Raw genomic sequence first — 23,695 nt, forward strand, 5'->3', positions numbered from 1 at the left:
GGCTTTTAAATAAAAGAGCCCTTCCGTATTCTGCAGCCATCAAGCTTTCTTGTACCCCCCCCCTCCCTTGTCACTTCCCCTGTGAAATGTTTAGAAAGGGGCAGGTATGGGCATTCCTTGCATTTCATTCCCAGGATGCATTGCGTCAGGGCCAACAGATCAAACCACTGTTTTCCTCACAGGCAGCGTCGGGCCCAAAGCAAAGTGGGATAATGTGTGTGGCAAAGTACCTGTTTATGTCCATTACGAAAGAGAAGACAAATACTGAATTACCTCAGCCCTTCCATTCCAGCCGAGCAGAGACAATTGTCTCGGCTTTTGGAAACATTACTCAGATTTACACATAATTTCTTGAGCAATTTTACATTGCCCGAGGAGTGACCTTGAGAGCTGAAGTACTGTCTGTTCAGCCTGCCAGCAGAACGGCGAGCAGTAATTTCTCAGTTCCACACAGAGATTTTTCAGTTAGTCGTTCGAGAGGGGGGAAATCTTTGCTTTCCTCTTTTATCCACGTCGGCTTGTCTCCGCTAAAGGTTATCTGCGCTGAACTTGTCACAAGGTTAAACGCTTCTCAGATTCACCTGCCGTTGGACAACGTTGCATATGTAAAATGAAAATTGTTTAGTCGAACTTCAGCACGGGATGATGCTGTTAAACAGCTTCAGGGCCATTGATTTTGTTTAATTGACTTTGTTTATGAAACCATTTTTTGTCTAACAGAGACCCCCCAACGTGATTCTCCTTTCCACCACTCTGTTTTCACAACAGCCCTGCAGAGTAGGCTAGGCTGAGTGTATGTGACTGGCTCAAGGTCACCAAGGGGGCTTCAAATCAGTATTTCCCGGATCCTAGTCGGAGACCCTAATCACCACATCACAACTTGCTCTCATCCTAGGTCTGTTTCTAACTTTTTTAAAAAACACAGACCGGGAGAGAGGGCAATATCCATGTCTCCATCTGGTTAGGTTTTATTGTCGCTTCCAGAGTTCTTGAATTTCAAAATTCGGGTTTGTAACACATCTAGCTTAAATGGACTCCGGGGAAAGGTAGAGGACAGGAAGGCCTGGAGGATCATTGTCCATGGGGTCGCGATGGGTCGGACACGACTTCGCACATAACAACAACACATCTAGCTGACTAAAGCAGGGGTCCCCATAATGCCTGTGAGCACCATGGCATCTCTTGTGGCGTCTGCCAGTTGTTTTCAGGAAGTGGGCAGAGCCAGATTGGGGCTCTTTCCATCACAGCTTCCGACGGGTCATTGGAGATCTGATTGGCTGTGAAGATTAAAATAACGTTGTTTAGGTGGCCTCATGTGTCACGCCTGGCTCATGCCATCTTAGCCGTTTCTACCGTCCTGGAGTTGAACCCGTTCATCGGAGGCCTCTTCTAAGCAGCTCGATTTACACAACAGAGAGATTCCGTGTGCCTATCTGTGTTCTTTGGTGGTATGTATAACAATCCTCTATCAGAGCTGGCACACAGGTAGGCAGACTGACTCTTATTTTGCGAGATCAAACATGGTTACTGTGGGAAAGCCAGCTTCCCACCTGAATTTGGTTTAATGGGGTGTATGATCGTAGGGTATAATTGGCTACGCTCGCTTTAGTTCTTTGTCTTTGACAGTGGCCATCGGTCGTTGTGATTTGCTGTGAACATCGCCTTGCCTTAATGAAGACTACATGTACACCCAGGCTTTGGGGCCTGCACCCCAGGATTGTGGCAGGGTTCTGTCAAGGGGGTGGCAGGTTACAGTGGATGAGCAATAGGGTTGTGAGTGTCCTGCATAGTGCAGGGGGTTGGACTAGTTCAGGGGTAGTCAACCTGTGGTCTTCCAGATGTTCATGGATTACAATTCCCATGAGCCCCTGCCAGCTGGCAGGGACTCATGGGAATTGTAGTCCATGAACATCTGGAGGACCACAGGTTGACTAACCCTGGACTAGATGACCCAGGAGGTCCCTTCCAACTCTAGGATTCTATGGTTCTATGACAGGCAGCAGTTAACAACAGGGTTGGTTTTACTCTCTCTCAGTCTTTTTTCCAATGTTCTTTAAAAATTACCCCTCCTCTCCCCTGCACTTGGACTGGCTCAGGGACGGGGGGGAGGGGGGCGGTATGGCTCCACCTCCCATGGCAATGCTTTAGTGGTTGTGCCCACCACCCTGCATTAGGATCCCGAAGGTGCCTGGGGGATCAAAAAGGCTGGGACCCCTGCTCTAAAGGTTTCTCTTTTTTCCCTATTTTATGTTTGTGGATGGGAGGTGTTAAGATTAGATATTGTTGCTCTTTAATGGCTTTTCGCTATTAGACCAGCAATCCTAGGAACTAATTTCTGGTTAGAAAGGAAAGACACACCTTCAAAATAAAGTATCTCGGAACCCTTTTTAAAAAGCAAAAGAAGAAACTACCCACCCTTGCTTTGCTGATTTTTCTCTGGGTAATCCTCATTTGAAACAGCAGCCTAAATTTAAATCAACATTCCTTGCTTTGAACACAAAAAAAAAAACATCTCTAGCGGTTGCAGATATGACCTTCAGAGAGTATAAAATTCATTTTTTCTTATTATCTACGGAATGATTTGTCTAATGCCTTTTTTTCCTTCCCACCAAAGGCATGGACCTGCCGCTGTGAAAACTGTTTACAAATGTTCTTTTTCTACATTTAAATTGATTTTCTGAGAGTGAGATAGGCAATGCACTCTGGAACTAATTTGAATTTTGCTCTAATTAATATTCAGACTCAAAATATGTTATCTTTGCATGACTGTGCAATTATTAAGGGGGAAATATCATCCATGAAGGTAATTATTTTTCATGCCCCTCTTCTTTTCTTTTCTCCTCCCCACCCCTTTTTAGGGGCACCTCACTTTTAAAAGGCATAGTGTCTTTCTTTCTTCGTGTTTTTTTTTAGGCCATGATTGAAGAAGCTATGACGAGAGCAGAATCTTTTTCAGTTATGTACACGCCATTTGCAACTAAAGTGAAGGCTGAAAAAATAGACAAGCTGAAAGAAGTTTTTACCCAAAAGCACCCGGATTATGTGGAATACATATATACAGGTAATAAAGGTGACGTTAACAAACACAGAGTACGATCCATTTACAGTTAAATATAATAATGCTAGAACTAAGGGGGAGGGTCCAATCCATTTGATCATCAGTAGAGAGCCAGCTTGATGTGGTTAAGAGCATCAGACTACAATCTGGTGAGCTGGGTTTGATTCCTTGCTCCTCCACACGCAGCCAGCTGGTGTGATCTTGGTCACAGTCCTGATAGAGCTCACAGATCAGTTCTCTCAGAGCTCTCTCGGCCCCACCTATCTCGCAGGGTGTCTGTTGTCGGGAAAGGAAGGGAAGGCAATTGTAAACCACTTTGAAATTCCTTCGGGTAGTGAAAAGTGGAGTATAAAAACCAATTCTTCTTCTTTGAGATCCATAATGGTCAAAAGGAAATACTTCTTTACTCAGAGAGTAATTAAATTGTGGAATTCAGTGCCAGTGGCAGTAATGATCGCCACGCTTTAGGGTTGCCAGCCAGCAACTCACACCTAGTGGGAAGTAGAGAGTAGGGACACAGGAGAGTACCTCCAACAGAGCAGCATGAGGTCATTTCCAGACAAACCTGGAGGTGACATCACACCACTCCATGATTCAGCAGAAACTCTGTGGTTTTAGTGTAGAGTTTCTACTGAATCCCAGAGCGGTATGATGGCATTTATGGGTTCACCCTGGAAATGTCCTTATACCTCGACAAAATGGCTTTTCTCTTGGTTTCCCCACACACACACACTGACCTACTGAGCAGGCAAGAAGTCTCCCACTGTAGTAGAGGACCAGCAACCCTAAGCACAGATAGTGCAATAGGGAGTTAGACAGATTCATGGAGTATAGACCAATGGCTACTACAAATGGTGACCAAGGAAGACCTCCTCGTTCAGAAGCAGTGATACCCGGTTCAGGAGGCAACATCAGGGGAAGGCCTCAGGACTGTGTGATTTTGAAGTACCCCAAAAGATGGGGGGCTGGACTGGATGGCCCTTTGTGGTCTCTTCCAACTCTGCGTGATTCTGATTCTATGCCTGGTTTGTTGGCTCTCTCGTTGGTTGGTTCTCTCAACGAAGCTGATGGAGCTGTCACAGTTCCGCAGGGTCTGTAAAACATAGCTCTTCTGCCAGGTCTTCGGTTGAGGCCAAGTTAAGATCAATGGGCCTCACTCAGGCTCTGCTATACCATTGGGCAAGCCCCTTGGTATGTTGGGGAGAGACTTGGTTTTAGGGGATTGGGTTTTTTATGGGGGATTTTTTTATGTGAACCACCTTGAGTCCTTGGAGGAAGGCAGCCTATAAATCTAAAGATGATGATGATGATGATGATGATGATGATGATGATGATGATGATGATGATGATAATAATAATAATAATAATAATAATAATAATAATAATAATAATAATAATAATAATAATAATAATAAAAACCAGGATGCTAGACCCAATGGCCCACCAGACTGATCCAGCCAGGCTTTTCCTACATTCTCAAGTTTGCTTTACATCCCAGTCATTTGTGCAGAAGAGCTAAACCAAAACAAAGTGGGCTTCCTCAGACACCAGATTGCAGGGTGGTTCTGAGAGGGAGTGCCCACTTTGGATGGCAGATTGTCCAGTATCATGGAAGGGCCAACAAATTGTCAGTAACTGTGCACTGCAGGGATTTCAGTGGGAAGAGCTATGCCTGGCAGTCAACAGGTGGGGAGTCATGTCCCATTCCCTTTAAAGAAACACCCTCTGTAATGATGACAGGCGTTCTCTTTTTCTTTACATTCCAGATCCCCACGGACTTCACAGCTTACCCCAAACGGCCAACTGGACCAGTCCTTCTCCCCAGTCCTATCTGCTCACGCTAGGTTTCAAGAACAAAGAGGTCGGGAAGTTCCTAGAAAAGATGTCTTGCAGGAAGCTGCCTGCGTTTTCAGGTAACTGGGTGGGTCGTTCTTTTTCTCCCTTCTGTTGCTTCCTAAACTGGCATCTGTCTAAGATCGTGGGGGGGGGGGGGACAGGAGAAGCCTTAAGCTTATGATGGAACTATCTGCTCCTGCGGAGGACCCTTCCCACACCCTGCTTTGCTTGCAGGGCTGAGGCAAAGATCAGAGCGGCCCTGGAACAAGCTGTCCTGAGGGGTGCCTGCACTGCGGGTCATCTGTCTGGCTCAGTCCCAGGCCTTGGGGATGGTCACATGGGCCAGCCTCCCCCTGTTGTTGCTGCCACTGAGGCGGTCTGGGCTTGCCAACTCCCAAGTGGTGGCTGGAGATCTGGGGTTATAACTGATCTCCAGGTGACGGAGATCAGTTCACCTGGAGGAAAGGGCCATTTTGAGCAGGGGGTTGGACTAGATGGCCTGTGTGGCCCCTTCCAACTCTATGATTCTATGGAAGGAAGACTCCATGGCAGTATACTCTATCGAAATCTCCCTCTTCCCTAAACCCCCCTCCCTTCTCAGGCTTCACCCCCAAAATCCCCAAGTATCTACTAGGCCAGAGCTGACAACCCTACCGAGACCTGATCCAAGCCAAGCAAGCCTTGCTTCACTGCCCTCCAGCAGAGAGAACCCTTTGCTCAGTTTCAAAGGGCCTGCAAGACAAAGCTCTTCCCCTAGGCCAGGAGTAGTCAACCTGTGGTCCTCCAGATGTTCATGGACTACAATTCCCAGGAGCCCCTGCCAGCGGTTGCTGGCAGGGGCTCCTGGGAATTGTAGTCCATGAACATCTGGAGGACCACAGGTTGACTACCCCGGCTCTAGGCATTTGGTTGGAGGCACTGACTAGAAACATCTGTATCGGCTCCCTCCTGCAGCAACAATCTGATACTACTGGAATTTTTAGGAACTGTTTTAATTGCTTTTTCCTGACCAATTTCATCACTGTAAAATTGCTTTTATTCTGTAATTCTTTTCATGTTGTTAGCCGCCCCGAGCCAGCTTGCTGGGACAGTCAGCATATAAATCCAATAAATAAATAAATATACAAACAGACAAACAGAGAAGAATGGAACAGTGGTTTGAGTCACACTACTTGCCACAGATTGTAATTTTTAGTATTTATTTTTTTAGATATTTATTCCTGTGACGTGTTAGATCTTTATCGTGTATTTGTTTATCAATGCAAGATGCCTTGATGGTCTTTTGCAATGAAATCAGCTGTGACTTTTTTTTAAAATCCTTTTAGAACACAAGGCTCCTTTCAGCCCTCTGACAAAAGAAGAGGCAGGGAGACACCTGGAGACCATCGGGAGAAGAATCTTGCCAACAATGGATTTCATTAGGGGCACCAAATTGACGGTGAGTGTCTGTCTTGATGCAACATGATGATGGGGTTTCACCCCCAAATTATTTCAAATATATTAACTATGCCCAGGGCCTCAGGATTGGAGGGGCTGCTTAATTTCCTAGGGGCCTCTACAAATCTTTGTGAGGTTCTCCTTAAAACACAGTGACATCATGCAGGACATTTAGAAAACGCAGTGTTGAGCCTTAGCGGCGTTAGAATCTAATCCTTCGTCAGTGTTTGGTTTCTGACTTCTACAATTGAAACGGACAGTCTGGGGACCTGAAATATATTCTGCCGTTTGTTGTGTGCTACATATCAAGTGGCTACTGCAATACTTGTTGAATGTTTAAGTCCTCTAAGCACAGTCCAGGAACAAGCCAGCAGGTGCAACTGAAAGAGACGGAATTTATTTGCTCGCCTGTCTCCCCAAGATTTGAGGCAGGTTATGCGATAAAAGAATGATGCACTCAAACTGCATACTCTGAACAAGTGACGCATTTAAACTGGATTTCAAAGTTGCAGGCGTGTTCTCTCCGCTGTCAAGTGGCCTCCGACTTACTGCAGCCAGATGAAACAACAGCCTCCAAAACATCCTTTCATTAACAGCCAGTCTTGGGTCTTGCGAACTGAGGGCCATGGCAACCTTGACTGGGTCACTCCGTCTCCTGCTGGGCTTTCCCTTTTCCCCGCCATTGCTGTCTTTTCCAGTGAGTCTTCATCTTCTCACGATGTGACAAAAGTACAGTCGCCTCAGTCCAATTGTTTAGCAGAGGCTGCAAAAACAAAATTGAAAACTGGAAGTTGACCCATTTGAGTGGGACTCAGATCCGATCACCTGTGGAGGATTGGTGCTCCGATACACAAACCACTCAAAAAGGGGGTCCCCCGGCCCCCCTGGGGATCTGGTATCTCTGAGTCCCTCTCGGCGTGACCTACTTCACACAAATGGAAAGAATGCTTCTTTGGGAAGAGCCCAAATAAAAATGCAAGGAAGATATAAATAGCCAGTGCGCATTTGGTGCAGTCCAAAAATTCCTCTTTGGGAGAACCTGCCTTCATCATCGCTGTGTTTCACAAGTGCCGTCCTCATGGCATGCGTAGCATGTCCCCTGGTATACAGAAGAGGATGTTGTGTTCTGCCAGTGGTAAGGAACTACATGGGCCACCGCAAGGAATTTCCCCTCAGACTCTCTTTTCAGCAGAGAAGGACCTCCAGGGCAAATGTGTTTAGGGAGACAAGAAGTTCATTTCAGGAGGACTGAGGAACTACACTGCAATTAGGTCTAACACTCACTCCAGAACATTAAAATTCTGCCCTTCACACCTAAGGCAGCTTCTGAAACAGCTTCCCTTTTAGTTACAACGGTTTTGTCAGTCCATCTCTGTCCTTTTTGCGAAGCAGGTTGGTTTGTTTTCAATGTTTCAACTTTTGCCTGAACTTAAAAATAGAAATACCCCACTTTTCTCTGCCCTGAGAAGTCTCAAAGTGGCTTCCAAATACCTAACCTTCCTCTCCCCACAACAGACAACCTATGAGGGAAGTGATACAGAGAGAGCCCGGAGAGAACTGTGTCTGGCCCAAGGTCACCCAGATGGCTGCATGTGGAGGAAGAGTGGAGAATCGAACCCAGTTCTCAGGATCAGATGCTGTTGCTCTTAACCCCTGCATCACGCTGGCTCTTCGATTTGCATGGAATCTAATTTTTTTTTAATGCCATTCTTAGCATATTCTTGATAAAGGTATCACGGGGGTGGGGGAATCCTTTCCCCAGAAGTCAGCAAAAGATTTAGAACTTATTGTTCAGCCGACAGTAACTATACGCCCCCTCCGTCACTTTTCTTTCTCCTCTCTGTTTTCGAGGGGGAGAGGGATTTTTCAGCAGAGCTCAACAAGCAAACCGTATAAGTCGTATGAATACAGGAGACAGTTAAAATAAAACTATTTACCATTGATTTAAACAGAACCTCTGCCAATCTAGTCTACCAAAAAGGAAAAGAAGCACATAATTGAAGGAAAGCTTGCATCCTTTCTGGTAAACATCTTTGTACGGCGACCATGAAAAGACAGCACCCTTGACCCCAAAACCGGATTACAAAGAATCTAGAGCTGACATTACAGGACAAGGACTACTCTGTCATTTCTGTCTAGACACTGATGAAATTGGACACTTGTGTTTGCTGCAAAAGTAGTCCAATTTTTATTTGAATTATACATGCTACTATTATTTATCTCACACAAACTGCCTTAGTGCTCATTCCATGGAAGGATGTGCTTTACAGGACACTTTTCCTTCAAGTTATCTGCTATTAGTGCTCTGAATTTCTTTGGGGTTTAAAAAGATGAGGGTTTTATGGAGGAAAAATACACTCCAGTCAAAAAGGTGCAATTATGCTTTTTTTTTTGTAAGGTCTAAAATACTTTTCTAGGATTTTTTTCTCCTCCCTCTCTTTGTTTGAAAGACCTAGATGGAAGCATTTCAGGACAAAAAAAAAAATAAGAGTGTGTTAATTAACACCCCAACACAGAGTACGAAACAGAGTTACTGTCTTCTAGGTTTTGTTGACATGAATGGGACAACAAGGGTGTAATTCTGGTTAGGATTTATTGACTGATGGATTTGACTTTATACCGCCCCTTTCAGTGGTGGCCATATTGGACAATGAACAACATGGCCAGCATTCAGTAGAGTAAAATTCATCAGCAATAAGATTAGCAGTTAAAACCACAGGACTATCTGAGGACCATAAATTCCAGCAGCCAGCAACTACATACTGTCAAGCTTCAGAGCTCCTCGATAGTTAGAAGGGGGAGGCAAGAGAAGGGGGGCAGATTAGATGTTAACTGTTGCTCTGGCCTCAACCTAACGCCTGGAGGCAGAGCTCCATCTTGCAGGCCCTGCAAACCACAGAGCTCCAAAAAAACCCTAACTTCCTCTGGGAGCTCATTCTACCAGGCAGGTGCCAGGGCCACAAAGGCCCTGGCCTGGTTGAGGCCATGCGTACCTCCTTAGGATCAGGGACCACCAGGCAGTTGGTGCTTACCGAGCATAACGCTCTTTGGGGGGGGGGATGTATTCAAAGAGGAGGTCCCTTAGATATGCTGATCGCAGACCACATAAGGCCTTAAAGACACTCTTGTGCAGATTTATTCCAAAAGAAACCAGACTGTTTTGAGTAGATCTTACTCTCTGAGAAATGTACATAGGGTTGCTCTGTCAAGCGATATACTGATTCGGTTAAAGACATAAAACAACGAAGCCTATCCATTCATAGTAAGGGCGTTCGCAAGGTCAATTTCAGCAGAATTCTATTGAAGTCAATGGGTTTACAACGGTGTAACTTGTAACGCAAGCCAAGTAAGGCAAAACACTTGAATCAGGAGCCCATCGGCAGTAGTTAAATCTCTGTGTATCCGTTTAACTGATGTCTGCCTGACTGAGTAGCTGCTTTTCTTCAACCTCCAGCCATTTCCTCCCACCTTCTGCCGGCCACTTCGAGTTCTTGGCTCTTGAAGTCGCCCTGACCGCTTCTGCATGAGGGATTTAGCTGGCCTCACCGCCATTTGGGGATTGGGGCTAATAAGCAGCCTGACTTAGCTGAGCCACCCCATTGACGGCCGGTGGCACAGGGGCCTAAGAAAGACGGGAGGGAGGGGACGTGCTGCTGGCACATCCAGAAGAGCCCTGACGTGAGTGCATCAGGGCAGGGTGGAGACCAGGCCATAAATAGAACCCTGCCTCTTTTGCTCGGGCTGCTGACAGACTGTTCTCCCGCCCTCCCGCCCTGTTATTATGTGGCTTTGTTAAAAGTGTTTTTGCTGCTTGTAAAGTCTTGAAGATGTATTTGCAATTTATATTGTCACAGCTTGTGGGATGGCAAAGGGGGAGCCTGTATTTTGGGGGCAGGCTTCAATAAGATATATGTCAGGCCTGGGCCATGTGTCTTTGCAAAATCCAGGCCATCCCCAGTCGGGGCGTTGCTCCTACCCCCTCCCCCCGAGAGTCACTTCCGTCATCTATTTTAAAAGAAACAAGTCCAAGCATGTTGCAACACGATTCCAAAGTAACGGAATAGCAAACATCCTCACACATGTTTAATTTTTTGGTATTAGTCAGATCTGGGACAGTCTACATGGAGGGCAGGGAATGGTGCGATAAAGCAGCCAATTTTTTTAAAATCCCCTTGGCTGGCTGCTGGACAGACAGGAAAGCTGGTTGGAGGAAGAGGCACTCAGGGGCGGGATAGCCGCCCTGAGTGGTTGTTAAGTGCTGAGTGGCACTTAAGCTATGAGACCAGCTCCTCCTCCAAGGCCTTACCAGAAATATATAGCGGAACAGATGAATTAGTTATGCCTGTCATAGACAGATGGGCAGAAGGACAGGTCCCTAGTATGGATGTCATTAAGGATTTCTTTCCCACTCCAGTACATTTCCTTGCAGAATGGTTCCCCAAGCATCATCCATAACGCTGACATGTCATTCATTGTGATGGGCATCTCCCCTTATTTTGGTTTTGCAAGGCTTTCTCCCCTGGCCTCCTCAGAGTTGCAAGGACCTGTTTCACAATAATTCTGACAATCCTTGGTGAGCAAATGGATCAGTGTGGGTAATTATTGACAAGAGAAATTCTTGGCTTTTTCCTTTTTATAAGCTTCTCTTTGAAAGAAGCAAGCCACTTACAACCCACCAGCTTCAGAGACAATTATTTATATCTCTTGTAGTCTACAAGCGCAGGCTAAGGTTTGCTTGTTTGTTATTTACTCCGTCGTTTCTTCGCTGAAAGCCCTGCCCACCTTTTCTTCTTTTTTTGCCTGCATACAGATGAGAGAGGCCTGGAGCTTGTTCAGCCTGCCAACAAACTGTTTGTTCCTTTCCTTCTCCTCTAAGTCTCATCTTCAGACGCCTTATGCTGAGTTTGTTGCTTCCTTCTCATCCCCATTTGTCTGGCACCGAGCTCTTGCCTCCGCTAAATCATCCAATTCCTTCTGCCTAAAGCCTTCATTTAAGTTTGCTATTTACTTAACCTTCACTGTACCAGGATGAGGAGGTTTTAACTTCATCCATGGCCACTTTATTATTTTCTTTACCGCAGCTTAGTAGCCTCTTGAACTCCAGCGTAGCTCAGGTAATTCTTATCATGGCGTTTCACATCCCTGTGGGTTCTTTCTCCTGCCAGAAGTGGTTATTTACACTCTCTTTCTGCATTTTTTTTCCATTGCCACTGAAACACAACCCCTGACAGTGTTCAACCTGCTATAATCCCTTCTTCTTAAAGATAAGAATTAGACTTGAGGTGATTTCTTCCTTTCCTTTCTGGCTGCACTGCAGGCTTATATTAAAACACCATCTGCTCCCTTTATAAGCCTGCCAGCACCTGAGAGGGCCTTCCTGGTGTGGTCACCAGAGACTGGGCCTTTTCTGTTGTGGCTTCACGATTGTGGAATTTCCTCCTCACTGACCTTTGCTTCTGGCACCACATAAAGACGTTACCTTTTTTTCTCGGGCGTTTTGTTTATTCCATCCTCCCGCTTGATGAGTTAATATTACCATGTTGTGGTTCTGCTGCTCTGAATTCTTTGAAAGGGTTGGACTTAGGGTTGCCAGCTTTGGGCTGAGGAATACCTGGAAATGTTGGCAATGGAGGAAGGCAGGATGTGGAAAGGGGAAGGAATTTGATAAATCCCCCTTTCCAAAGTGGCTTTTTTTTTTTCTCCAGGCGAGCTGACCTCTGTTGACTGGAGATCAATGGTAATCCCAGCCGATCTGGAGATTGACAACCCTAGTTGGTCTTTTGAGATATTTTTAATGCTGCTGCCAATTATATTATTGTATTTTTGAACGTGCGCATCTTTTTTCATTGTTATCGAAGTATTTCTTGTTTTAATCATGGTAGGAGCTCTGTCAGGAGCTGATTCAGTGGCGAGTGTGAGGTAAATGCTGCCATTCTGTTGAACAATAGCCAAATCAGGTACCAGCTCCGTCCAAGTTCCCTGCATCTAGGAAGTGAGCGCATCAGAGAAGAAAGATCTGTATAGGCCTCCACCCAACGTGAGCCTTAGCTACATGCAACAAACTTTTCCTGTGAGGTAGTCTTCAGAAATACACCCGCGCTTGAATTCAGTGCAACTTTTGATCTGATCTAGCTGTGCAACTCCTTCGCTACCAAGAGTGCAATCCACGAGAGCAAAGAATTAACATGGTAGACCTTTTCCACACTGGAAATTTGCCCCGACTTACCACTCATCCGGTGGCGGGGCAAATTCCTGATTCCAGATGACATTGTGGCCTTCCCTTCCTAGCTTCTGAGATCTGTGAGACTGGACTACCCCCTGCCAGCTTCTCCCCACTTCTTCTACTACTACAAATAACTACAATGGCGATCATGACAAGATTATCCCAACTAGTGCTAGGCACTGCACAAAATTTTTTTAAAAAAGAGAGTGGAGCAGGAAAAGTCAAGCCTCTGGAACAGAAGAGGATCAATCAGGGAAAATCTAAGTTACTCTCCCAGAATTTTGACATACTTGTGTTGTGTTATATATATAGTAAAGCCAGTGCAGGTTTCAGAGATAGATTCTTTCCTAACAAGCACGCCAGTGTAGTAAAGCAAACCATAATCCCATGTGGCTCTCCTCCTGCCCCCCCCCCCTCATTTGAGCCGCCTGATCTACCAGTAGTTATATCAGGTGTCATCTTTAGGTACAAATTCCCATCTACAGAAACAGGAGGATTCCAGATGTTAGGGCCCCTTGCTTCCTGACCGGTTGCCTTTGGTCAACCACAGGTTTTCTTCTGAACTCCAATTCCCAAGTATAACAACAACCATTCCCCCCCCCCCAAGCAACCAATTTTGTTTACCCAGCTACTTAACCCGGGATGAAAGAAGGGAGCAGAGAAGCTCTACACCTGCCGGAAAGTCCTGCTGTTTTTCCTTCTCACTTCAGCCTCTAACAGGCTCCTTTGAAAGGGCAAACAAATGAGAAGCCAACCCGAGTTCAGGAGCTGCCGTCTTAGGCTAGCCGAGCAGGTAAACAAGATCTCATCTGAGGCAGGCAACCTGACCCGCGAGCATCTCCAGAGTCGGGCGGGAGTCACTTTAAGCCCGTCCCTAGCCGTCCGCAAGGCAGGTTTAAATCCCACAGCTTTCCTGCATATCAAGGTTACCTTTCAGCGCTGAGAATTCACATCGACTACGAACCCCGTTGTAGAGATTTATGTATTACAGGATTTTTTTCCCCTCCCATCCCTCACATTTCACAGAAATACCCAAAGCATTTTTTTTAAGAGGATTATGGAAAACCTCAACAGTGGGAAGAAAAATTACATTCTTCTTAGCTATCTCCCCATACTTGCATATCTGCTTTGAACACTGTGCTTTTTTTTTTTTATTATTGTTGTTGCTCATGCTAGAAGGAATGATTAAAGGATGTCCCCTGTGACAGCAAGCATTATCGTAGAGGTTCCCGGGCCTGGTATTAGAAGTGCAAACATGTGGGCGATAAGGTGCAATTTCAGAGCTCTCGGGAGGGAAAAGAAGACGGGCACCATCTAGGACTGCCAGCTCTGGGGCGGGGATTATCTGGAGGTTAGGAGGGTGGCAGGGCTTGTGGAGCAGCAAGGCTCCCCTGGGATCCAATGCTACAGAGTCAGCCTCCCAAAGGAGCCATTTTCTCCGGGGGGGACTGGTCTCCGTCCCCTGGAGATCTGTTGGAGAGCTCCATCCACCACCGGCAGGGTGGCAACCCTAGCGCTACCCAGTGGCAATTGCCTAACTCATTTGTTTCCCCTACTAAACCCAGGAGAGTTTCTGTGCCTGTTCAGGCGTGATAGAAAAACTGCAGCACGCCAGCCTCCTCGGCCGTTTGCAGCGCTTCAAAGAGCAGTCCCAGGTGATTAATCAAGCCATGGCTGAGCTGGCAACCATCCCCTATCTCCAGGACATCAGCCAGCAGGACGGCGAACTGGTAGGCAATGCTGTTTTGGTTCTGTTTTGGATCCCGTCTCGTGCCCAAAGAAACGCTGTTGTTGTTTCTCCTGTCTTTAGAGGGGAGAAGGAGAAATCCACATCCCAACAGGTTAGCCGAGTTGAGTTAATGCTGGTCACAGATCATGCTTAGAAAGTGTCCATGTGTGTGTGTGTTTGTGTGTGCGTGCTTGCGTGTGTGAAGTGCCACCAAGCTGCAGCTGTCTTACGGCGACCCCAGCCAGGGGCTCTCAAGGCAAGGGAGAAGCAGAGGTGGTCGGCCATTGCCTCCCTACACGGAGTCTGCTGTGGTGGCCTCCTTTCCAAGCACTGACCCGGCTTAGCTTCCGAGATCGAAAAATACAAAACGGGGGCACGAAGCGTTTTGCGGTTGTGAAAACAAGGAAAACTCCCCTGTGTAGTCACAGCACAACTAAGTCACAGTTTCTACAATATGGGAAAAGTTTATCCGGTTCTTTAAAAACACAAACACAACACAAAGGTTTGTAAATGTAGGAATGCCACTGGAGACCCCAAATCCAAAGGAGGAAACGGTGAAACCTGCATTTTCCTTGTGTCTAAGCTTCCTCAGCGGACCCCAACTGAAAACTTTACGGTACAAGCACCAAAAAAGGCCTCTATGTAGCATTCATGTCCTAATGAATATCTTCATGATTTTATTGCGGAGTAACAACTCCTAAAACATATGAAAAACTGTGAAGCTCAACGGGAGGGGGTCTAGTATGTCTGCAGGGGTAGTCAAACTGCGGCCCTCCAGATGTCCATGGACTACCCCTTTTCTTACCAGTACGTTTGGAAGAGTCTCGAACGAAAAGGGCATCCCCAGCCCCCTTATGGGTCAATGTCCTGGCTGTCATGACACAACACACAGTCCAGTCCTCTGCTGCAAGCTCAAAGAGTGAGTAATTTTAAATTTGCAAGCATTTGCATTAATTACCGCATGCAAATGAACAGCGGCCAGTGTTTCCCTCTGGGACGAGTGGCAGCCCCAGCCATACATCACGGCTTAAGCACATGCTGCGAAAACATTACTTAAAACTAGATCTCCCCGCTGCAGAATTTACCTTCTGGAAAACATGGTGACCTTCTCAAGGGTAGATTCCCAGCGAACCTCTGGAGTGCTTGCAATGCTGGCTATCTTTCTTCAGAAAACTTGGCAGCCTGAGAAGCCCGTGCTGAATATATGCCGTGATGAATAAGCTCATTTTCCTTCCTGTTCCCTGTTCTGCTCACCCTGACATTTAAATGATGTCATTGGGAAGACTGGGAAAGGAGGATGCGGCCTCCATGTGGCTGTGCCTCCCGGTTCAGCTGGGGCATGTGTTTTAAATTGTTTTATGGTGGCTGTGAACCACCTTGAAGATTTCATGGGGTTGAGAGGCAGGTTATAATTCATTATAAAGATGGGCACGACCCAGTGAAAGACGAGCACTTTGTGGCCTGTTAATTTCATTGAGAGGAACGGAGCCGGGTGACCCCAGGATGCTGCCTTATGCTGAATCAGACCTTCACTCCATCACAGTCAGTATCGTCTACCCAGATTGGCAGCAGTTCTCCAGGGGCTCACGCAGAGATCTTCCATATCTCTGCTGTTGGTGGTGGTTGTTGTTTTTTTACTGGAGATGCCAGGGACTGAACCTGGGGACCTCTGCATGCCAAGCAGATACTGTGCCACTGACCCACAGTCTGTCCTCCAAATGTGCTGAAATCTCCTACAGAAATCAATGGGTCTTCAGTGTGTTTAACTCGGGGAGGGGTTGTTCAAGTATGGGCAAGGAATGGGGCACAGTAGAAGAGTACGTCCTAGGCTCCGTACAGTTAAAGGACCTGAGATAGTGGGGGGAATCTCTCTTTCCCAGAGAACCTACGAAGTTGATGCCAGGCTGAGCAGACGACAGAATCAATGGAGTAATGCCTGACTTGGTATAAGGCAGCATATATATTCCATGTTGTATTTATGCAATTCTTACAATCCTGCCTTTCACAAAGCACGATGGTCCTGCCTTAGCACTGCAATCTCAAGCACTTTTGTGTCCATCTAAGTCATTGACATCAATGGATTTAGAGAACTGTAACTCTGTTTAGGGTCACACTGCAAAGCCCTCATATTCTAAAGTCCAAAACTTGTAGCAAAATTTTCCGGGGGGGGGGGCATCGTATACACCACAATAATGCAAGGCAAATACGGGTGAGACGCACACACGCAAGCATATAACGGCAGTGGCGGTGCTTATTGTGCGAAAGATGAGCAATAAAATCATCAGCGTACAAATGATTTTTTAATTAGGTTTTAATCTGTGTATTTAGAGAAGTTATTTCTGTGTGAATTCCATTCCGATAATTTTTATCTTGGTGCCACAGCTGCAGTCGCTAATGGCAGATGCTGTGGACACCCTCGAAGGAAGAAAAAGTGATAAAGAACGTGTCTGGAATAAAATTCAAAAGGTACAAAAAAAAAAAAAGTTGTCACTGAAGGCTTGGCAGATATTGCCCTTGCCAGGAAATACAATTCTTAGGGCGGTTTGTGTGCTGACAATGTTGAAGGCATTGGTCATTTCACTATCCGCCAAATTTCTCCTTAGGAAAAAAAAAATCATGTTTGACTTCCTAGCCTAAAGCAAGGGGTTTGTTTCTTGCACAGGTATATTTTCATGGCATCACTGTCCATTCAAACCGTCAAGGTGGCTAATGCAATGTGTTCAATGTTATTTATTCATGTATGCCTACAACTGTTTTTCAGGGATCTTGGTTAGGAGCAATTTCATACAAATTACGTAAGCCCATCACAAAGATGAGGTGATGGAAGCAACAAAGATACAGTGTTTGTGTGTGTGTGTGTGTGTGTGTGTGTCACACACACACAAAAAGATGTCTGGTTGGATCCAACACGTTTTCTTGGTAGTGGAAAAGGAAAGAGGGATTACCCTATTCATCACCAGACAAGAAACATTACGGGGAGGGGGTCAAGGGATCAGTGTGAACTAAAAACGGAGGCAACAAGGACTGGAATAGAGATGGGTGTTGTTGTTGTTAGGTGTGAAGTCGTGTCCAACCCATTGCGACCCCATGGACAATGATCCTCCAGGCCTTCCTGTCCTCTACCATTCCCCGGAGTCCATTTAAACTCATACTGACTGCTTCAGGGACTCCATCCATCCACCTCATTCTCTGTCGTCCCCTTCTTCTTTTGCCCTCGATCACTCCCAGCATTAGGCTCTTCTCCAGGGAGTCCTTCCTTCTCATGAGGTGGCCAAAGTATTTGAGTTTCTGGGTACTGGGCAAGACTTAGCAAAAAAATGTTGGCTGGATCCAAACAACTGATTATGCACAATGGATAATTTATAGTTTTGCTTCCTCTATCAACAATATGGAGGGAGGCATCTATAAAACATGTTATGTGTGACAGAGATCATACGTCTCCTCTGATCATAAAATACAAATTGCAGGATCATGTAGCCCCGACTTGCCTTGGGGTTGGGCTGGGGAGTCAGTGTGGGTTAACCCTTTGGCCTCCACCAGTTTTCCTGTTTGAAACTAGGCCCCCTGATTCATTACAAGAAACAATATGCATGTCTACAAGACATGTCTTTAAACTCCTAGCAAACCTAAGTAGAGGTTGGAGGAAAAGTCTAGAGGGAAACAAGATGTTACGGAAGACATAAAGGTGCTGCCACTTCCTCCCTCCTTTTCCTCTGTCATGCCTAGTTTATGGCAACACATGACACAAAAGGATTGTGCTCTGCGTTTCCATACCCTGGCTGCTGGGCTGATAGCCAGTGGCACGATATGGTGTTATTTCTTACTGACGTGAAATATTCATACCCCCCATCTTTCTACATTTCAGTTCTTCTGTGTGGCTTATAAATAAATTACATTCCGCACATTTTGTAAATCTAAATATCTTTACAGACGAGGACAGGCGGGGAAAAAGTCATGCAATAGGGTTAATTCCGTGTTTCTTACATCATCGTGCTCTGCCCAAAGATAATTTTTAAGGAAAAGATTGTAAAAAAAAAAAATTATGGACAGGCATCGTTATTTGTTTAAAATTTCTTTTCCATCCTCTGATCCCTTACAGGTGCGTGAGGTGGCTCAAAACGAGGGGCGAGGGAACATTAAAATACAAATAATAAAAAGCTGTTATAACAACAGCACAAGCAATAAAAAAATGCACAAAAATTAATTAAAAAACCCCCAGATTTAAAACCACCATAAAAATATACAGCAGAGGCATACCCATAGCATTGAAGCCTGAATGCGGAATGGAACCTCTCCAGGTTCAGAGGTCGTATACCTTTGAGTGCCATTCACTGGAGACAAGCCAGGGGTGACTGTTGCCTTTATGCCCTGTTTGTGCGCTCTCCAAAGATAATCTGGCTGGTCATTTGGACAGAGAATCCAGGATTAGATTAACCTTTAGTCTGATCCAGCAGGGCTCTCTTCCTCCTCTCATCAGTGGGAAAGTCTGTTGCAGAACAGCACAAAGGGTTTTACAGAATGCTGTAATGCTGTGTGCTTGGAAACTATGCCCCAGAGTAGCGATCCCCAACCTGTGGGCTGCGGACCACATGTGGTCCTTCGACTAATTGGAGGTGGGCCCCGAAGGACGCCTTCTCCCCCCCCCCCCCAGCCGTTTACTTCATCCTCCCCAGCCCTTTACAACACACTTCATTGTTGTGGCGTGTCTGTATCTTATTTTGAAGGGATGTTTAAACATTACCATAGCAATCATAGAGCGTTAGGGCAGTGGTTGAGAGTAGAGGAGTAAACTACCCCCCCCACCAGGCCTCAGTAAAAGGCATTGAGTGGTCCCCGGTGATAAAAAGGTTGGGGACCACTGCCCCAGAGGACATTTCTCAGCACCCCATTGTCACAGGCAAAGCAGACTCTGAAAGGGACCTAGTCTTGCCACAACTCCTTTACCAGATGGCCAAATTGGGTTGAAGATTCACTCACCCCCATCTGGCCCCAGGCAAAAGGGGTGCAGAGGAACTGGTGCTATGAGGCAGGAAGGGTTGGAAACAGAATAAGGCTCAATGTATAATCTTCATGAGGAAAAAACATGTAAGTTTTCAGATCTGTCAATTCAGGGCATGGAACCGGGTGACCAGGCCGTTGTAAATTTCTTGCATGTTTCAGGGGATTGGACTAGATGACTCTGGAGGTCCCTTCCAATTCTATGATTCTAACAGTGGAGTTCCTGGGGTCCCTTTCTTGCAGTTACTGTTCAGATACCACTGGCCCTGAAAGTTAAAGGATATAACTACACGTCACATTTTACACTTGCTGTACACAGGGATTTTTTAATCAGATATCAGCTGCAAATTCTTCTCCAGGAACTTAGTTCTCAAACTCAGGAGTGACCTAATGTGGGCTGGAAACGTACTTGGGTTAAAGGGGCTTCTACTTTCCCCGTGCATAGTTTTCTGAACCCAGGAAAGCCCCAGAGGTAGGTCAAACTGTGTCCCAGGGGCCATGTCAGGAAAGTGGCAGAGGTGTAGGCCGGGATCCTTTCACAACAGGTAGTTGTGAGTGTCCTGCATTGTGCAGGGGTTTGGACTAGATGGCCCTGAAGGTCACTCTATGATTCCCTTGTCCCAGTCTGAGGCAGGGCCCATGGGCTTGAGAGCTGAGTTCAAAGCAAGAACTTGGAGTTGACTAAAAGTTCCCCTGGGGACAAGTGGCATGTAACATGTAGTTAGGCTCTAGGTCTTTAAGCGTCAGGGGGCCACTTGTCCAGTAGCCTCTTAGCTTTAGTTGCCCGTCCTTCTCTGCTCACTTGTAATGTCAAGGCAAAAACATTAGTCTGCCTTATAGGAAAGGCGAACAAATGAATGAACTATATAAAATCATCAGGGACCTGAAAAGAGTAATACAAAGCACTCCCATTGTGGTTGTACCACTGAAGAAAAGACCAACATAGTCTTCTTTCTCTCTTCCCTCTGACTCGGAATAATTAGCAGGGTGTCGGAGTACCGTTGCAAGCCAAGGGGCAGACTGGGGAAGCGACATTGCGTGACATCGCAGCATCCCTTCCTGATTAGTACCCGGAAGTGGCATCGCGATGCTCTAGGAATTCTTCAAACTCTATGGTAAAAGTCAGAGAGCATCGTGATGTCATTTCCAGGCACAACCAGAGGTGATGCTGCACAATATGGCTCTCCATTTTTGCTCTTCCTGGACTGAAGAGCTGTGATGGGGCTTGGAGCCTGGAAGGCAAACGGCAAATACAAAAGTGACACAAAGGTCCCGTTCCTCAAAATGACCCCACTGGGCAGTCAGTGTGTGACCCTACATACATGGGGAGTGGGGGGAACAGAGCTCTTCTTCTGAGCACAATGGGGAATCCTCCCCAGGAAGGCCACTATGCTTTGGATCATCCCCCAAACGTTATTCGATTGTGAGCATATTTAAACAAATAGCTCCCAGTTTTAAATATATGTGTGCCGTTCTTTTTTAAAACAGCCCTCAGCCTAAAGAGGCTAATAAAGTTTTTTTTTTAAAGCAGCATTTTAAAAGTTCAGCCAAAGAGACCCAGATGTCTTAAGTTAATTAGACTAGACGCTGTGTGAGAAATGCATGGGGATTTGGCCATTTTTAGAATAAGAATTCACCGGTGGAGCCCTCTGAATGCATTTGCAGCACACGTTTATGAACAAGATAATAAAATAACCATGTATTGTCTTGTCGGCCGATGGCTCCCGATGTATGTACAGGATGCCTTCCGAGGCAAGTAATTCATGTGTTGTTGTTATTGTTACCTGTCCTGGGGGCCCGTGAAGGAACAAACTGCTGCCCTTTGTGCTTCATCCCGAGAGATAAATAATGCCAACGGAAGCTTTCCCTCCCAAGTCCCCTTTGTTTGGTCTCCCCAGAGTCGATGAGAGAACTCTTTGGGTATAATTAGCCCAATATGTGGCATGTCATTAATGCAATCAGCGGCCTCGCGGTAAATACAAATTAACGAAATCAGGTGCCCTTCAAAAATCTTTCCACTCGGTGATTAATACACACACATGATCCGTGGCTGCAACTGGCTGTAACACTCAGATCTGCCAGTAGAACTAGGTGCCTTGAGGCTACTTCAGCGCACAATAACAATTAATTCGGCTTGAGATGTAAAGGTGTGATATACGTTTGTCCCCAAGCAAGTGCCATCATTAAATTTATGCGCTTCTGTGGAATGCTGCTGGGTGTGCTTCCCCTAGATTAGCCTAGGACCCGAATGTTTGCCCCACCATGAGAAAACAGCAGGGAACATGGCTTAAGCCTTCCAATCCCTTGCCCTGTGCTATAGCCTGGATCCAAATCAGCATCCCACATACCTGTTCCTTGGGGGCAGGGGGGTGAGAATGCTTGGGAATTACCAGCATCACATCTGTCAATTTTAAGAAGAAGATGAGTTGGCTTTTATACCTGGCTTTTCACTACACAAGGGAGTCTTAAAGTGGCTTCCAATTGCCTTCCCTTCCTCTCCCCACAACAGACACCCTGTGAGGTAGGTGAGGCTGAGAGAGCTCTGACCGGACTGCTCTGTGAAAATAGCACTATCAGGGCTGTGATGAGGCCAAGGTCACCCAGCTGGCCGCATGTGAGGGAGCGGGGAATCAAACCCGGCTCACCATATTAGAAGCTCCTGCTCTCAACCACGACACCACAATGACTCTCTAAAATATATAAAATATTTATACTCTGCTTTTCTCCCCAAGGGGGAATCAAAGGAGTTTAGAATATCATTCTTCTCCATTTTATCCTTATAACCACCATCCTGTGAGGTAGGTTAAGGCTCTCTTAGTGGGCTTCCATGGCAGAGGTGAGACCTGAACCTGGGTCTCCCAGATCCTAGTTCTTTTTTAACAACTATACCCCTGCTGGCTCTCAGAACTTAACAGAAAAGACTAGATACCAAGTGAATGGATGCAGGGAGGATATCTGTAGACGAGATGCTGCCGATGGAAAAGACCCATCTTTTATGGTTCCCATCTCACTTCCAAAGGGGGAAAATGAACTGAGATGGGCCTCTGACGCTCACCAAGCAGGTCTCTGTGGAAGCAGGAAGTTTGTGGATATAGAAATGAGACAGAATTGGAATGCAAGTCATAGAATCATAGAATCATAGAGATGGAAGGGGCCATACAGGCCATCTAGTCCAACCCCCTGCTCAACGCAGGATCAGCCCTAAGCATCCTAAAGCATCCAAGAAAAGTGTGTATCCAACCTTTGCTTGAAGACTGACAACTGCTGTGTGTTTCCCCTTGTTGCTATGAAATCAAGTATGCAGGAAGAAACATTGCATCACCCACTTCTGACTCTACTGCTTCTCTTCTTCAGACCGAAGTGAAAAGACTCCTTCTCTGAATGCCTCCCCATAAAAAAAAACACCCTGAATGTAGAAAGCCAGTCGCCGGTGCCCTAACTTCCCTCAGCAAAATCTGAACATTTCCTCCAGTCTAACCAACCTGCCTCCAATCGAAGCTTTTTTTGTTTTTAATTTGGAGCAGCAATATAAAAGAAACGGAGCTTCCTTCCTCTCCGCCACTGCCTTGTCTGCACCTCTCGACTTGGTTCCGACCTTAATGCCTGTTAAGACTCAGGTGGTCAAATGGCGCCCAACGGCCGCCGCCATCCAGCGCTTGCTTGAACATGCCACTCTCTCCCCCCCCCCTAAAACCGTCCCCGCCATCCCCAAATCCAGGTCCCCTCTTTTGTCTTTATCGTTCTCGAGTTAATTTACACATGTCGGGAAATAACCGCCATTTAGGCCCCGGCAATTAGTGTTAAATGAACAGTGCTCCTGTCGCCGCCCCCACCAGTGGAGTCTGGCTGTCGCCGGAGAAACAGCTGCGGGGCCTAATGAAACGCATTCAGCTCTTTCCTCGGAAGCAGCCGAAGCAGGGCCGGGAGGCCTGTTTTCCAAACCGTTAAAAAGGGGCTGACAGAATTCCCGCCACGCTCTGCTCTGTTTGCGATTTTTTTGTGTGTGTGTGTGCCTTCGCAGGCACCCATAAAAAGTCTCTCGTAGCCAAACAGAGTGGCTGAGGACGCAAACGACGATCCCGCGTGTTTTCCCCCCAGTGGGATCGAACGGATGGGTTTAAAATGAGTTTCGTCTTAATTCGGCTCTCTCTTTTTTCGAGAAAACGGTCTGTGTTGTCGGCGTTGCTGTCAAGTCACAGCCGACTCATGGCAACCCCCAGGCAAGAGTCATTCGGAGGTGGTTTGCTGTGACTTGACTTTGTGTCATGGTTTTCCCCCTGGTTTTCCTCGGAAGTCTCCCATCCAAGAACTAATGAGGGCAAACCCTGCTTGGGGTCTGCCAAGATCTGGCTAGCCTGGGCTACCCAGTCAGGGCTTTATTAAAGGTATAGATGGGGAAAGAGAGCATAAATTG

The 23,695-nt window shown here is 46.3% G+C and overlaps 1 protein-coding gene across 3 annotated transcripts in view; it reads left to right on the forward strand.

The window, feature by feature from the left end:
* Window positions 1-23,695, forward strand: part of SPATA16 (spermatogenesis associated 16) — a 178,946-nt gene that overhangs the window by 134,568 nt on the left and 20,683 nt on the right. For 2 of the 3 annotated variants that reach the window (XM_077348379.1, XM_077348381.1), the window contains 5 exons: window positions 2,914-3,061; window positions 4,825-4,971; window positions 6,220-6,332; window positions 14,120-14,284; window positions 16,666-16,749. In XM_077348379.1, the coding sequence (XP_077204494.1) occupies window positions 2,914-3,061; window positions 4,825-4,971; window positions 6,220-6,332; window positions 14,120-14,284; window positions 16,666-16,749 (657 nt within the window). The remainder of the gene's footprint in view (window positions 1-2,913; window positions 3,062-4,824; window positions 4,972-6,219; window positions 6,333-14,119; window positions 14,285-16,665; window positions 16,750-23,695) is intronic. The other variant, XM_077348380.1, reaches the window with a different exon arrangement.

This window comes from Paroedura picta, chromosome 8 (genome assembly GCF_049243985.1).
Source record: "Paroedura picta isolate Pp20150507F chromosome 8, Ppicta_v3.0, whole genome shotgun sequence".
NCBI lineage: Eukaryota > Metazoa > Chordata > Lepidosauria > Squamata > Gekkonidae > Paroedura > Paroedura picta.